This window comes from Apteryx rowi, unplaced genomic scaffold (genome assembly GCF_003343035.1).
Source record: "Apteryx rowi isolate R43461 unplaced genomic scaffold, aptRow1 scaffold_166, whole genome shotgun sequence".
Taxonomy (NCBI): domain Eukaryota; kingdom Metazoa; phylum Chordata; class Aves; order Apterygiformes; family Apterygidae; genus Apteryx; species Apteryx rowi.
Window position 1 is genome coordinate 396,955 of NW_020447930.1, and position 13,773 is coordinate 410,727.

The window sequence follows — 13,773 nt, forward strand, 5'->3', positions numbered from 1 at the left end:
CAGGGAGGTGATCGAGCATGCAGGTTTCCCAGGAGGGGTAAAAGAGGGTCCTCCATAGCCACATCCCATGYGCACTTCCCTGGCTGCATTCACCTCTTGGAGGCATCCTGACTTGAGCAGTCTTTTGCTAACTACCCTGTCACTATAACTCTCCCCTTCCCCCATCTTTCCTAGTTTAAAGCCCTCCTTACCAGGTTGGCCAACCTGTTGGCAAAGACCCGCGTGCCCCGCCTCGTGAGGTGGATCCCATCTCTCGCCATCAGTGATTAGCAAGTTTAATAGAGTTTTCCATAACAAATTCTGGCACATAAGAACAAGTTTCATTATGGATGCTACATGATATCAAAAAACAAAAACAAGCCCCTAAGATGAAAGTGATGTTCTTACCTGCCTTTGAATTCTCTTCTTCTCTGTTAACATCAACATGACTTTGCTATTAACTGCAATAAGAGCAGAAGTACTTCTTATTAGTTCTTACTGGAATTCCTTAGTTATCTGGTAAACCATCATTTTGCAGTGCTTGCCCTGGGATGGGTCCTCTTTCAGTATTTTTATGTTTTATTTGAGATGATATCTTTATTTGAGATGGTATCGGATGCAGCTAATGAAAAGCAGTTGCTGTCAGGCCTGACTTTCTCTGTTTCCACTTCAGATGTTGTCTAGTCTAGTCTGTATGATAGGCCTTTACCACAATTTTTCAACTGTGCATATCATCTGAGCTGTAGGAATATCTTCTGAGATATGAATAGATCAGTCACTCTCCTGGCTTACCCAGGAGAAGGAATGACAGTTATTTTTATTTTTCCTGCCTATTTTTGTTTGCTTGTTCAGTTGATTGACTTTGGGGAACTGACTTCCCTCTGATATTGAGAGGGGACCGCTGTACTTTTTTCATTTGGAAGTTGACTTTCTCTACAGAAGGAACTTTCTTTTTTTTAAAAAGTCTCTGTATGTGTTAACGATTACATTTCTGACTGATTTGTGGGTATCTCTAGTATAGGCCATTTCTGTTGAGATAGCCAAAAAAACCTCCCCACCTTAGCTTCAAATTACTATTTAAGAATTTTTATATCAATCATATGAACATAAATCACTTAATTTCTATGTATGTCAGAACTTTTAAAGCATCATTTAAGGAAAAAGGCCATGTTACTGATTCTTCCATCTTTGACTTACCCGTCAATGCTGCCTAAAATGTTATTTTAGTGGAAATGTTGTTGGCATGTCAAGGCTGCTTGGTGGCTGAGGTAACATTGGTTTGAATGGAAGTCCCATAGCTGCATCACTGCTGGGCACTGTATGCATTTGGCACTCTTGCTGTCTATCGAATCTGTAAGGCTGGCGTGTAGCTATGATTAGAGAACAGTGGCTAATGAAGCAGGATATCATGCACTCCTAAGAGTAAACATAAGTCTGTGATCAGAGCTCTGTCTAGCATAGTATCTCACCTCAAGTAACATCCAATGGTGGATATCTAGAAAGAGTATAACAAGAGAGCAAGCATATTCCTATCTTTTCTGATACACTTTCTCAGTGATCTGTGAATGGAGCACTGCTGGCAAGCTTGTCCACAGCATAGCATTAGTGGCTGTGAAATAGGATGCCATATTCATGTGGGCTAGAACAGGCAGTGAAATGAAGAGAATAAGTATTAAGAGCTCAGAGTCACTCAACTGCAGTATCCAAACAGAGAAAAGCAATCTTGAAAATGTTATACTTTAATGTCTTAAGACCTTTTTCCATAAAGGAAATATAAATTATGTCTTTGATGGATGTATAGGCTTATTAAAATAAAAAAAAAGGGGGAACCCTTTGCAGTGCCTGATGAGTTGTATTAATTAGCTTATCACATTAGAGAATTAATATAGTCATCTTGTTGTGTGACTTTTCTTTGCATCTGTAATAAGGATGACTCAACAGACAGTAAGTTGCAATGTGCTCAGTTCACATTTTTAGGCATGCTAAATGTTAAAAACAAGTTAATATGCTCTGAAAATTCAGGATTCATTGAGGCATGTGAAGTCTTATCTCCTTTATTCCTCTCCCATTTTCAGTTTAATTACTTTAAACACTTGGGGATAGGAATGCAGCAGTAATTAGAAATTAGTGTGAGAAAGGCCTGTTGCACATATTAAGTCTCTCCACTCAGGCCTTATTTATACAGGAAAAAATCCATATAGACTGGATTGCATTCAAACCGCAGCTCAATTTAATATACAGTTCCCGAGCCTTGGACTCACCTATGTAATTCACCCCTAGCTACATAATCTCTCAGAGAGTCTCAGCTTTGACTTTAATAAAAGGGCAAATCTAGTGTGCAAGATGGAGTACTATTTTACTTTGGAAAACAAATGTGAAGCTATCTTCTGCAGACTCCAGAAACCAGGGTTTCAGAAACCCCTTTCCGAACTGCGGACCAAATCATACCGGTGGCTGCAATGCCTTAGAGCTTAGTTAAAACTAACTAAACCCGTTGTGTTTTAATGCCCCTGTGGCTGCCTCCATCCACCGTGGCACCCAGGACCCGATGCCGTCTCGCCCTACAGCCATCGCCCAGGGCTGCGCTGCTGCAGCTCAGCCCTCACCACCGCGCCGGGCCCCTGGACCCACCTCGAACCGTGGCGGGGAGGCCAGTGCTCCCGGGCTGCTGTCGTAGCTCCCCGTGACACTTGATTTCAGTTAAATCATCTCCCCAAAGGAAGCGCAGGGAGGGGGCCAGCTCGCATCTGGAGCACCGGTGCTGTGCATGTGCCTTGGCTTGCGCTTCAGAGGCTGCGCGGAGTTATTCAAGCAAAATGTTTGTGTAGCTGAACGTGCGCTGCAACTGAAAGATGGATTTGAGTGGCACCATTTTATGGCTCTAGGAAAACAGGTTTTAAAGATTATTTGAACTGGGAGTGAACTCCAGTCGGTCGTTTTAACCATCCTCCCAGCATTGGGACAGCAGCCTTTTCAGTAAGCCTGTAAATTTACCTGGAATAGTTTCACAGGGGTTTGCCTGGATTTCATTTCTGTATGTGCATGTCTGTGTTAATATTATAACTAGTGCAGTGCCATAGAAGTGCATGGGCTTTGCAAAGAAACATTTGCAAATCACATAGCAGGTTACTTTGTTGAAGTTATCATAAAAACAGCAAGAGGGAGATGTAGAATGGAAGAGCTTAAGAAGGAAGATGGTTTAATATAAGGTATTTTGAGAAATAATGGACAGGTCTTTGGAGTGAGACAGGTTTGTGGTATGACTTAGTTATAAGCACCAAAGTTTAAATCCCTTATAGAGATAAATTGTAGGTAGGTGTTTCAGAAATTATTGCTGCTTCTTGAAATTCAGAAACTTGTAATGGCTCTCTAGTGACTAAGCAGTGCTATGCTTTCTGTTCTCTTCATTAGTCATTCATTAGAATGTGAAGTGGTAGGAATCAAGGAAAAGGAACAGGGAAATAAACAGATTCTTTAATTGCTATTATAAGGGCTTCAGAGGATGTCTGTCTTCATATCTGAGTGACTGCATGCAAGAAGGGACTACAAATTTGGGTTCTCAATTTCTGTTATCTATTCTCCCACTTAGATGAATGACACTTTATGTTGGACTTAAGTTTCTTGCATCCGGTGCTGTTCTTTGACAAGACTGCAGTACTTAAAGTGAATTTATGAAGATACTTGACGGCCTCATTCTAAATAGGTTTTGACAAAACAGGTTTCCCTGTAAGCCATCAAAAACAGGCAAAAGATGCTAGAAAATAAGCACCTAGCTGATCTCACTGCACTGGGCACACAAACTGAGAATATTTAGAACAAGTCTACCATCTAATAGGGCAGCCCTTACTTTAAACATTTGAATTCTACAGTCCATTAACTTTAGAATAAAATATAGTTGCCAGATGGCTGCATTTCCCACTGATTGACCACACATTTATTTTCAGGTACATGACAGATGGAGGACTCAACCTATATACAAGAAGTCTGAACCGAATACCAGACCTAGCTGCCTCTCGAGACGTCATTCAGAGAGGGGTTCATGACGTGACTGTGGATGCAGACAGGTAACTGCTTTGCTTAGTATGAAACTGTCTGAGATTTTTCAGATATTTTTCATCCTTTGTACCTGCTAATATATCACACTTTTGTTCATAAGGAATAGCAAAAGAAAACAAGTTTCTGAGACTGCTACGTTTCTGGCCACAGGGCAAAGCATGTCAAATACCACAATGAGTGGGAAAAAGCTAATGCCTCACAAGAGAAGGGAACTTAGAGGAAGAATTTATTCTTGAAAATGTAAGAAAAAGTACTGAGGAGCCTAAACCTTATCTGCAATCTTGAATCTCTGAAATAGGGCAGGATTTTTACAGGTTGCCTTGTCAACTGGTGGATATGGGGTGGGGGAAACACAAGGTCCAAATGTAGCAGAGCTTGCATGTGCCTGATGCAGCTGGTCAGAACATTTGGTGTTGGCTCGGACGATGACGCTCTGTTCTTCTACCATTTTGACCTCTGCAGGTGTTAGAAGAAAGCAATACCCGTGAGCAGTGGGAAGCAAGAAGTGGGGTTATATCCGATTCTCTATGCAGTGTGAAAAAGGAGAAAACACTATCCTGCCCTTATACACATACATATAGGCACGGGCATAAAAATGTGCTCCCACTAGTAGGTGTCCAGATTAGGCAAGGGTTTTCTCTTTATTTTCCTTGAGCTGAAAGTAGATTCAGATTTGGTGGTTTGTGTCCACCTCTGAGAAATATAAATGCATAACCCAACTTTTGCAGAACTTAGAGCTGTCAGCTCTGAGGTTTTGGTCAGACCATCATATAGATGAAGAGCAGCTGTGAAGTTTGGCAGTCTTCAGATTTAGGGGTTTGATTTCAGTCCCATCTTTTTTAAATCAGTTTTCCCTTAAGGAATAAAATGTGTTTAATCAGGAAGGGACGGAAGGTTCACAGAGTGGCTTTAGTTTTACAAATCCAGCAAATTAGTTGAAGAAGTTCTCGGATATTAACCTATCCATGATATTATTTTTACTTTTCATAGGTTTCTGATGACAGTATATCCGTGAAACAAATTAGATACAATCTGCATTAGTCAAACAGTGCATACAGTGCACTAGGGTAAAGGAGACAATTTTCATCTATAGATCCAGTTACTTTAAAAAAAAAACGGGTTTCTTTAGCTAATATATTAGCATTTGTTGACCTTGCAGAAGAAGTCTATTTTAGATAGCAATTCAAATGAATGCTGGTTGGTTCTTTGGAATGCAAGCATTGACGTGATGCAAAGACGAGAGAAAGTGTACAGTGGGCGTTTAAGAAAATAATTTGGATAGAACTCAGGCAGCAACAGAAGGAGAAAATGAGAAATGTGATGTGGGCAGGAGGACTTTTGTGGAGCTCTGTATGTGAGAACAAGAACCTTAAGCTTAAAGTGGGAGAGAGGGAGGAAAATTTGGAGGATGGGAATCATATAATTAAAGTCGGAGAATGTTGCTAACACCCACATTTTTGTGCTGCTCTATGTCTTTCGTTCACCTGGGATTCAAAGTTATTATAAGTCTTCCCACGGTGCAATATTCACACCCAGATTTCAAACCACCCGCATTTTCCCTGGAAAAAGGAGGTCCAAATTTAGGGATTTTTAAATTTTACTCATAGTCTTCAAACACTAGATATCACTCGAAAAATACGTGGTTTTGTTTTGCATTCAAGAGTTATTTAGTAATATATATGTTAATTTGTTCTGTATAATGTGCAGGTACTTACATGCTTTGCATGTTACTACAGGAAAGCTGTCATCAGTTCTCTATTAATAAGATTGTCCAGCACTTCCCAGTACACAAATCTATTTTGGTTTGTTTATATAGCTTTGTCAGACTGGCTAGAAAATGTAATGCTAAAAACTACTGTGCTGTTTCTGAGTCTTTCATCTCCAAGTCTAGCGTCTGTTAGGCTTTGGAGCAGGGACTTCAGATTTGTCAGGAGATTTATTTTGAGTCAAGGATCTAGTCTGGAGATAAAAATTGACCAACTTTACGCAAGATACAAAGCTTTTAAAAAATTGGGATTCATACATATTCAGAAAAGATTTATTTGATCTCAACAACTAAAATCTCCATATATTCCATCTTCACTGTACTCAAACTGCTCTGGGCTTTAGCAAAGTGTGTGAGCAAGCCCCAAATTTTTGAGCTTAAGGTACAAATGTGGAGTAGGATTTACCTTGTAGTGACTGTTTCACCTTACACCAAGAATGAAAGCAGGACTCCTGGCTCTTCTGGACCCCCAAAAAGGGATGTCGTGGGAAATACTGTATGCTATCATGTAATTAAAAACTTTACCATAATGCACAGGTATGAGGGATTTAAATTATGGATGTTTTGGCAATTCTAGCATTTTCTGACTTTTCAATGCTTCATTTTACAACCTTAATCATGCTCTTCTGACACAGCTTTTTGTTTGTATATGTTATAAGTATAAGCTATGCCTTGAAGCAGCAAGAAGGTGTTTACAAAGTGTGAAAAATTTGCTTATTTTTACGAGTTCTGATGATAACAAAACTCATGTTTGCCAAAATGGGTCATAAAAAACTGTAATAGGTCACTAAAAAAAGAAGTTCCTTATCCTGCTCTTCAACAATGTATGTTACATTTATGATATGAAATCAGGTGGCAAAAGCAATACAGAGATTGCTGAGATTCTTTCTTTGTTTGGCAGAATAGGTTTTGGTCCTTCACAACAGCCCATGTACCTGCAATTTTTTCTTATCCCGTCTAGCGTTTTAGATATTACTTTGTACTCTGAGGAAAAAATAAAAGGGTTTGTGTCAAGGCTTCAAGGTATGCCTTGCCACCTATATGCTGCACTTACATCTAAGAGGACTGTTCTTCTTTCTATCAGCCCTGTAGTCTATGAAGGACATGTGCCTGCTGTCTGTAGTATCATTAATATAAGCATTTTTCATAATTGGCATAATTTGGCCTGGCCTTTCTGTTGTAAAGGACTCTGCTGGCATCTTTGTGCAGGGAGAAAATAAATGATACACTGCAAGTATCTAATTTACATTAGCAGGAACCAAGGGAGAGAAGTTTCAGTATTCTGTCCATCACTACAGCCAGCAAATTTTGCTGACAGCAGCTTCATGCTCCTGATGATAACTGAGCTTGGTTTTCCTCTGACAACCTCAGTTACAGCTTCTGTGAACATTTTACAGTTTTTTCTGTTTGTGAGCTGGCAGTACAATATTCTTCAGGTAGTTTGGGCTAATGATATATCCAAGGGTAATGCCACTTCTGGCAAATGTATGCCTATCAATCCAATTCTTATTTTATGGATAAACCAGCATTAATTCATTAAACTTAAAGGCATGAAGCTGGTGTAAAAAGAGGATCAGGTCCACAGTTTGAGTAATTCCACTGCAATCAGTTTCAGGTTCAAACCTGCTTCTTTGCACCACTTCTTTGGTGAATGCCAAAGAGCAAACTGTTGAAGGATCTCCTTGTGGTAACTTAGCCTGTAAGAGCTCATCTAGATAATAGGAAATTGTTCATGGCACAAACAATATTTTATTAGTAATAAAAAGTAAAACACATGAATGCAACATTAGCTAAGGCTTGAGTGTTGCTTGCGTATTGCTCTGGAAAGAATATCTCTTTAGAAAGGAACACAGCATAATCGCTTGTTCTGCTGAAAGAATTATAATGGTTCAGTGAAAGGATGAAGGGACACCAAAGGGCACTAGATGCTGACGATTGTATCTTTCTCCTTTTGCGCTTTTTTTTTTTATTTCAGACTTTTTTTGGTCTCTAAGTGCATCTTCCTTGCAAGTTACCTTGCTTCAGATACCATAAGAAATTCATTTAGAGTAGAAAGATGGATGGTTTGCAGTGGGTGTAGCATGGGATGTGACTGGGAGAGTTCTCTGTGGTACGATATTACTTTTCATTTATTGTTCTGTCTTCCTCCTCTACATTCTAGCATTTGCCCTCTGGGACTCATAGAGGGAGTATCTGAGGAACATTCTTGGAGTTCAAAACCTTTTTCAAAGTAAGATGAGCCAAAAGAGATTAGACATAAGCAAACAGAATGAATTATGTTCTTGGGAAAAAAACAGGTCTATTGAAAAGTAAGTTGCAATAGTTCCAAACAACCCTGTGTTGTCGATAAAAACTTTTAAGGTAGTTTAATCAATTCCTTTTAGAAGGGGATATAGCTCCACTGAGTTTAACCATGTTGTCCTTACACCCCATATACCAGCTGAATTTAGCACACTATATCAAAAGTCACAGTTTCCTTCACTTTTATAACAATAAACATACAACCACTTTCCCCTCATATCCCTTGACTGCACCTTTTTCACCTTTTCTTCAGATGAAGTCCAAAGCTTTAATGGTAGTTTCTGCTGCTTAGTGTGCCAAGAGCTGCTTCAGCTACCTTGTTGCACTGATCTGAGCCCCTTTTGCACAGTTGCAGAGTTCGTATGTACAGGGAGTCTTTAAAATGCTTGTACCATCTGTCACATGTGCAGAAGATTTGGCAGTTATCTTAGACTAGCTCAGGCTGGCCTGTTTGTTCTCAGCCAAACCATAATCACTATAGTACATTATTAATTATAATTATAATAAAATAATTCCAGATTTTGCCTGTAGTTTATTAACTAACTTCCTGCCTGAATGACTATAAATCTTTTCTGGTATTTGTTTGAGCAGATGAATCTTGAGCTAGAATATTGTACTTTTGGAAGTGTGGGGCGTTGAACCGAGAGCTTTGTTTCATAGTATTGGTAGTATCAGAAAAGGCCAAAAGAGATCATGAACAATAAGTTAAAATCCTAATAGAATACAGTGCCTGTTTTCATTCTTAAAAATTTTGGCAGTACATTGAAATGGCTAATGCCATTGGGAATTTAACCCTGTGGGCTGCTGTTCAGTGGACAGGCATACTTTATTTATTACCTACCTCACCCGATACTTCTGCTTTTTGTCATGTATTTCAGCACTGGAGTAATACTGCACTTTCTTCCATGAGTCACTGCAGTTTGGTATTGATACAATCACTGGGTCACTGTTCGATCATGTTACTACCATGTCCACTACCATGTCCACTTTGCTGCTTCTGGCAGCAGAGTGGGATTTCCTAGAGGATAGTTACAGGAAAGGTAGGTAGCACAGCATTTTTGCTGTTCACCGTGTGCCCTTCTGCCCTTTCTGCCACCTCCCAACATAGCAGCTGTATCAAACTCTGAGTAACAGTGTCTATGGCAATAATATAAATATTTGTCACATAGATATGAGATAATACATGAATAATAAGTTACTAAGTAGATACATTTATTTCTTACCCTCTAAGACTTTCTTGGGCAAAACTAAGAGTTCTGCTATACTGCGCTTTGCAGTGAGGCTTCCTATGCTTTTGCTGCACCTGCCTTCATTGCTGAGTATGCCTGGGATTGCTGTTGTGTGGCACAAATTTAAAAAGTCATTATAGCTGTTCAAGTCAGCTTGGTTTATCCAATTGTGTGATCTGCTATAATTTTCCTGGCTGTGATTTTATAGTATTTAGTATGTTCTTAAGACACTGAAAGAATTATAAATATCTATACCTCACTGTTTTTGCAGTTATTACTTGATTATCTCCAGAAAGCATAATTAAAGAATCTCTCTTGTGGAGCAATTTTAAATTTAAAACTCCATTTTTACTGTTGTTGTTATCTTCTCTACTTTTAATCTTCCATAATTTCCTTTCACAGCTGTTACTGTTAACATTTCCCACCATTTGCTTTTATTATTCTCAAATGATCTTGCATTTCCATAATCTCTGGTATAAATCTTCCCTCGTTTTGGCATCTGTTAGGCTATCAAAAAAGTTATTAGTTAGAATTATCTATTTTAATGTCTCACTTTCATTTTCTGTTTTAATTTCTTAGTTTTTACTGTGTTTCTGCAAATTAAGGATGCTAAATTTAAGTACCTAAAGCATAGATATGTGTGTACTCATGCATGCAGAGTCTAATAATTATGTCAAAAGGAGCACTCCTGTTTTTTTTGACACATTATGTTATTAAGTATTCAGGACCCTTTGAGGATAAATGCCTTATTTTAAAGATTGTAGTGAAAAATAAAAATCTCTGTAATTTGATGTTGTGCAGCATTATTAATTTAGAAAGAATTGTATTTGAATTGAGTATTTCTCGTCATGTTTTCAAAAATAAGGATTTGGACAAGGTAAGCAGAGCAACTGGTCTGTAATCTAACTCTATGGGGTTGTCCCCTTCCTTTGGTTGATTTAACTCTCTATAGAAATTGCCCGCAGAACCACAAACCAAAACATAGAGACAGCTGTGTATGTTTTAAGGTTCAGATATTTAATTAATATCAGTGACAAACAAACTGCATTGTTAGCATGCTGTCATTAGTATGTAAAACTGTCATAATCCTACAGCATCATGTCTGCAGAAATATTTATTTGCACCCAGCTTACATAAGGAAGTGACACTCAGAAAAGGCAAGAATAGTGCATGGCAGATGTTTACTTTAAAACAAGAATGAGCTGCAAGTGATTATGTGAAATGAAGGACAAATGATGTTTTTTCTTTTTCATTTTTTCTCAAGTGACAGAAAAAGGGACAATATCAACTAATTTCAGTTTTCTGAAAAAAGAATTCATGGAAATAAGTTTTTAGTCTTTGCAAGGAATGGAAGTGAATTAGACTTGTGATGCTGAATGAGCTGAGTGTGTAGTTTGCTGTAGGGTCATTAAACTGAAGGGTGTCTGTTTACGGCTGACGCATTTAACATTCTTGCAAATCCACTTTTTCAAAGTGGATGGTGTGGAGCTGTGTATTAGTGTCATGCCTTCTATTTGTATTCTTTATTTCTGCTTATCTCAAAGTTTGTTATAGATACTTACAAATTATTGGAAGTGAGACAGAATTTAGCATATTTTAACAGATTGCTAATACTTCCTTTCAGGAAAAATCCAACTCTTTTATTTTGATTGTAGTCTACTACTGAAGAAGGTACCAGGATATTTAATAACAACTACCTAAGACAGTTTAGTTTCAGTAGCAACACCTTTGTGGTCCACTACTGTACTTCATGACTATCAGCAAAGACTAATGTGCTGCCTCGCTTGTGTTAGAGCACAACATTGATGGCAAGATTTAGATTGTTATCCAAAGTATCCTAGGCCTAAATATAAAATGAAAGAATTTGAATCTTTTGTGTGTGATAACGCATTTGAGTCTTGAAGTCAAGAAACATTCCAGGTCCTTTAAAATGCCTTGATTTGGTTGATGGTTGGAGGAAACAATGCTGCAATTTTATTCTCCTGCATGGCTATTAAAAAAAATCATAGTGATATGTGCAATAAAATAGGCACAACTGAGATTACAGTTCTAGCATTAACAAACATGGTCTATTTTAGACAGATGTTTCATGATTCTGTACATAAAAACTGTGATTTTGAAAATTTAGTGTCTGAAATGCAGCAGCATGTGATCACTAAGTTATCTTTTATTCTAAATTGTCTTGATTTATGTAATCCTCAAATAGATCCACTTCTTTGTGGAGTAAAATATTCCTGTTTATTACTTAAGTCATTTATTGAAGAACTGTCTTTATAATAGCTACTTACCACATTGAGGTACTTCTTGATATGCATATACACGTATGCTTGGCAAACAAAACATAGGAATTTATAAGAATATTCCAATTAACACTTTCATGGTGAGTACTTCATTTGAAACACTATAAAACCCCCTTGCCTTGGATTTTTTAGATACAAGTTCACATTAAAGAACCTTTGGATTTGGCAGCTGAGCAGGCCTCTAAAATGCTGCGAAACACCAAGAAAAACAGAGCGCCCCACCATGGTGCACACTTTGCACCTCCAGGAGGTAATGAAAAAAGGGAATAATGATCCCTTCTGCCAGCTATTTCCTGTTGTTGTGTACAGCAGGTATTCTTCTTGGCTGGCAGGTGGACAAAACAGGTAGGTGAAAGGCAGGATAGAGTTAAATTAAGCTTAGCATCTTAAGGGAGCAAGTACATGTTTGCTACTCGAGCTATAGGGCTGCTTACAAGGAAGCAGCAGGAAACAGAAAGGTTTTGGCCTTTCCCCTTGCAATGGGCTGCTCTTAGAGCAAAGCCGTAACCCTGTCTTTCCTGGGGCTGCAGCAGAACAGGAATGGTCAATACATTTTGCATTGGCAATTTGGATTGGTGTAAGGTAGCTTCATCATTTATGGCTAAGACAGATAGCCACTGTCCAGCCAGAAGCTGGTCATGGACTATATATGACTAAATGAAATGAAAAGAAGAAAGATGTCTCTAAAGCTGTGCAGGTTAAAAAACATGAGAGCCTTTTAATTTCCAGAAAAAGAAATGGACTTTGAACCCAGTAAGCTGTCTATTGACCATGCTCAAAGTGAGCGAGCGTGAAGGGGAAGTTGGGAAGAATACAGCACAGCAGCAGAGCCACCAGCCGGTGGGGAGAATACCACTCACTGTGCGACACTTGCTGTGGAGCACCGACATGGGTTCACCTTTCTCTCTAACAAAAATCCCCTCTGTTTGCTTGTATCAACATTTTACTATATAAATCCTAACTATGTCACTTCTGAGTCCTCTTCTGATTGAGAGGACAAGGCGATCCTCCCTCTTGAATCTGTTCATAGAGTGTCGTCCTGGAGGCTTCCTGCCCCTCGTGAGGGTCCCTAGTGACAACTTCAGCTCCTCGCAGGGAAACGTTTGGTGCAGCAATGTGCTTGGAGTTTGTTTTCTTTTGAAGTTACAGCACTAATCTCATCTGTATCTAATTGTTAAAATATTAAGTCTTCAAAGATTTCCTTTGTAAACAAAAGATTGTCATAACAATTTAAGCAGGATCAGATGTGTAAACTTAAGAGTGGAACTCTCAGTACATTTTAGAAAAGAAGTTTTGTACAAAAGGATAGAGTATAGTTATAATTCAAACCTGCTTAGTGGATAAAATGATCTAAAATATATTATTTGAGTGAAATGAAAAAATAACTTTGCATAATTAAAATTCACTTAAACGAATAAGCTTTTAATCTGTTACCTGTGTGCACCAGCTTTAATTTCCATGCAGTTAAACTTTCTCTTACATTCATTTTGGATGCATTGTGCTCCAGATCTGTTTCATACTGCAGAAGAGAATAAAAAATGGCTGCTAGTCCTATTAACTGCTGAGTGGATAAATTCATGAAAGAAAAATTGCTTTATTGAATTTTAAAAGCATATGTAGCTTTGAAAATAATTGCATTGCCCCAGGAAGTACAATAATTGACAGAACAGTTATTTGTCATTCCTCAAAGTATTTTATTTAGAAATAAATCTTATTGATATAAGCTAGAGTCTTTTTTATTAAAATATCCTACCATTTTAAATCAGATATTCAATATACTGACTTATAAGTGAAATAAAATACTTAAAATGGGTAGGATTTGAACCAGTTTCTGGAATAGAGACTGCAGAGAGGAAGAACATTTAGTAATGTAGTACATATTGCCAGACTGTTCATTGATGAACAGATTAATGTTGAAAGCCAGTGCCTGAAATCTGAAAATTTATTGATTCAAACAAGAAATGTGCTCACAATTTTAGTGGCCAGGTCATGAACTTTAGGAACAAGTCATGAGGAAAAAAGGTGGACTGTCTGTATCTTGATTTCTGAAAACAAGTCTAGGCCTTTTTGCAAGTTACTCATTGCCAGATTCAAATACCAATGTAGACAAAATTTAATGAGTGGTCTGCGTCTGGGGTAACTG

The 13,773-nt window shown here is 38.2% G+C and overlaps 1 protein-coding gene across 2 annotated transcripts in view; it reads left to right on the forward strand.

The window, feature by feature from the left end:
- NAV3 (neuron navigator 3) overlaps positions 1-13,773 on the forward strand; it is a 280,708-nt gene that overhangs the window by 169,300 nt on the left and 97,635 nt on the right. For both annotated transcript variants that reach the window (XM_026060183.1, XM_026060184.1), the window contains exon 12: positions 3,924-4,043. In XM_026060183.1, the coding sequence (XP_025915968.1) occupies positions 3,924-4,043 (120 nt within the window). The remainder of the gene's footprint in view (positions 1-3,923; positions 4,044-13,773) is intronic.